We start from the raw sequence: 1,303 nt of genomic DNA, 5'->3' as shown, positions 1-1,303 counted from the left end.
ATGCCCCCCCTGAGTGGTGCCAGGAGACCCCAGCCCCACAAAAGTGCCTTTACCCCCTCCCTCAGCAGTGGCAGTGCCACGATGACCCCTCTGAATGGTACCACAAAGCCCCCAACCTCCCCCCCGCCCCCCCAAAACCCCCTTGCCCACGCTGTGCCCCCTACCTCGGCCATCCTCTGGTCCTCCTCGACGGGCACGAACTTGTCGTGCATGCCATGGACCAGCAGCACGGGCACGGCCAGCTCGGCGTGGTACACCTCGTCGCCCTCGGGCCAGTACTGGCCGCTCATCATGGCCCGCAGCACGAAGGACGAGACGTTGAAGGCGTTGCCCTCCTTCAGCAGCTGCTTCTCTTTGGCACCTTGGCGGGCAAAGCCGGCCCTGGCACGGGGAAAGGGGTGGTCCCAAAATCCGGGGGGAGGGCAGGGGGGAGGGTGAACACCCCATTCCCTCAGAGGTCACTCCCTGTCCACTCCCTTGGCAGTGGCAGTGCCAGGGGGAGCCCTCTGAGGGGTGGCAGGAGATTCCAGGCCCCCAAAAATCCACCCCCAGTCCCCTCCCTCAGAGTGGCAGTGCCAGCAGGACCCTCCTGGGGGGTACCAGGAGACCCCCGGCCCCCCAAAATCCACCCCAGTCCACTCCCTTGGCAGTGGCAGTGCCAGGGTGACCCCTCTGAGGGGTGGCAGGAGATTCCAGACCCCCAAAATGCCACCCCCTGTCCCCTCCTTCGGGTGTGGCAGTGCCAGGGGGAGCCCTCTGATGGGTACCAGCCCCCCAAAATCCACCCCCTGTCCCCTCCTTCGGGTGTGGCAGTGCCAGCAGGACCCTCCTGAGGGGTGGCAGGAGCCCCCAGCCCCCCGAAAACCCACCCCAGTCCCCTCCCTCAGAGTGGCAGTGCCAGCAGGACCCTCCTGAGGGGTGGCAGGAGCCCCCAGCCCCCCGAAAACCCACCCCAGTCCCCTCCCTCAGAGTGGCAGTGCCAGCAGGACCCTCCTGAGGGGTGGCAGGAGCCCCCAGCCCCCCGAAAACCCACCCCAGTCCCCTCCCTCAGAGTGGCAGTGCCAGCAGGACCCTCCTGAGGGGTGGCAGGAGCCCCCAGCCCCCCGAAAACCCACCCCAGTCCCCTCCCTCAGAGTGCCAATGCCACCATGACCCTCCTGTGGGGTATCAGGAGACCCCAGCTCCCCAAAAATCCACCCCCTGTCCCTTCCCTCGGGTGTGGCAGTGCCAGGGTGACCCCTCTGAGGGGTGGCAGGAGACCCCAGCCACCCAAAATCCATTCCCAGTCCCCTCCCTCAGCCGT

The 1,303-nt window shown here is 67.1% G+C and overlaps 1 protein-coding gene across 1 annotated transcript in view; it reads right to left on the bottom strand.

Annotated features, from left to right (window-relative positions):
- Positions 1 to 164: 164 nt before the first annotated feature.
- ABHD8 (abhydrolase domain containing 8) overlaps positions 165 to 1,303 on the bottom strand; it is a gene marked incomplete at its 3' end in the record, with an annotated part of 6,058 nt that continues 4,919 nt past the window's right edge. Inside the window, exon 2 of the mRNA XM_017726678.1 lies at positions 165 to 450. Within this exon, the coding sequence (XP_017582167.1) occupies positions 165 to 450 (286 nt within the window). The remainder of the gene's footprint in view (positions 451 to 1,303) is intronic.

This window comes from Corvus brachyrhynchos, unplaced genomic scaffold (assembly GCF_000691975.1).
Source record: "Corvus brachyrhynchos isolate BGI_N302 unplaced genomic scaffold, ASM69197v1 scaffold482, whole genome shotgun sequence".
Classification (NCBI taxonomy): domain Eukaryota; kingdom Metazoa; phylum Chordata; class Aves; order Passeriformes; family Corvidae; genus Corvus; species Corvus brachyrhynchos.
The sequence above is the reverse complement of the archived record's forward strand: the minus strand, read 5'-3'. Positions and strand labels throughout refer to the sequence as shown.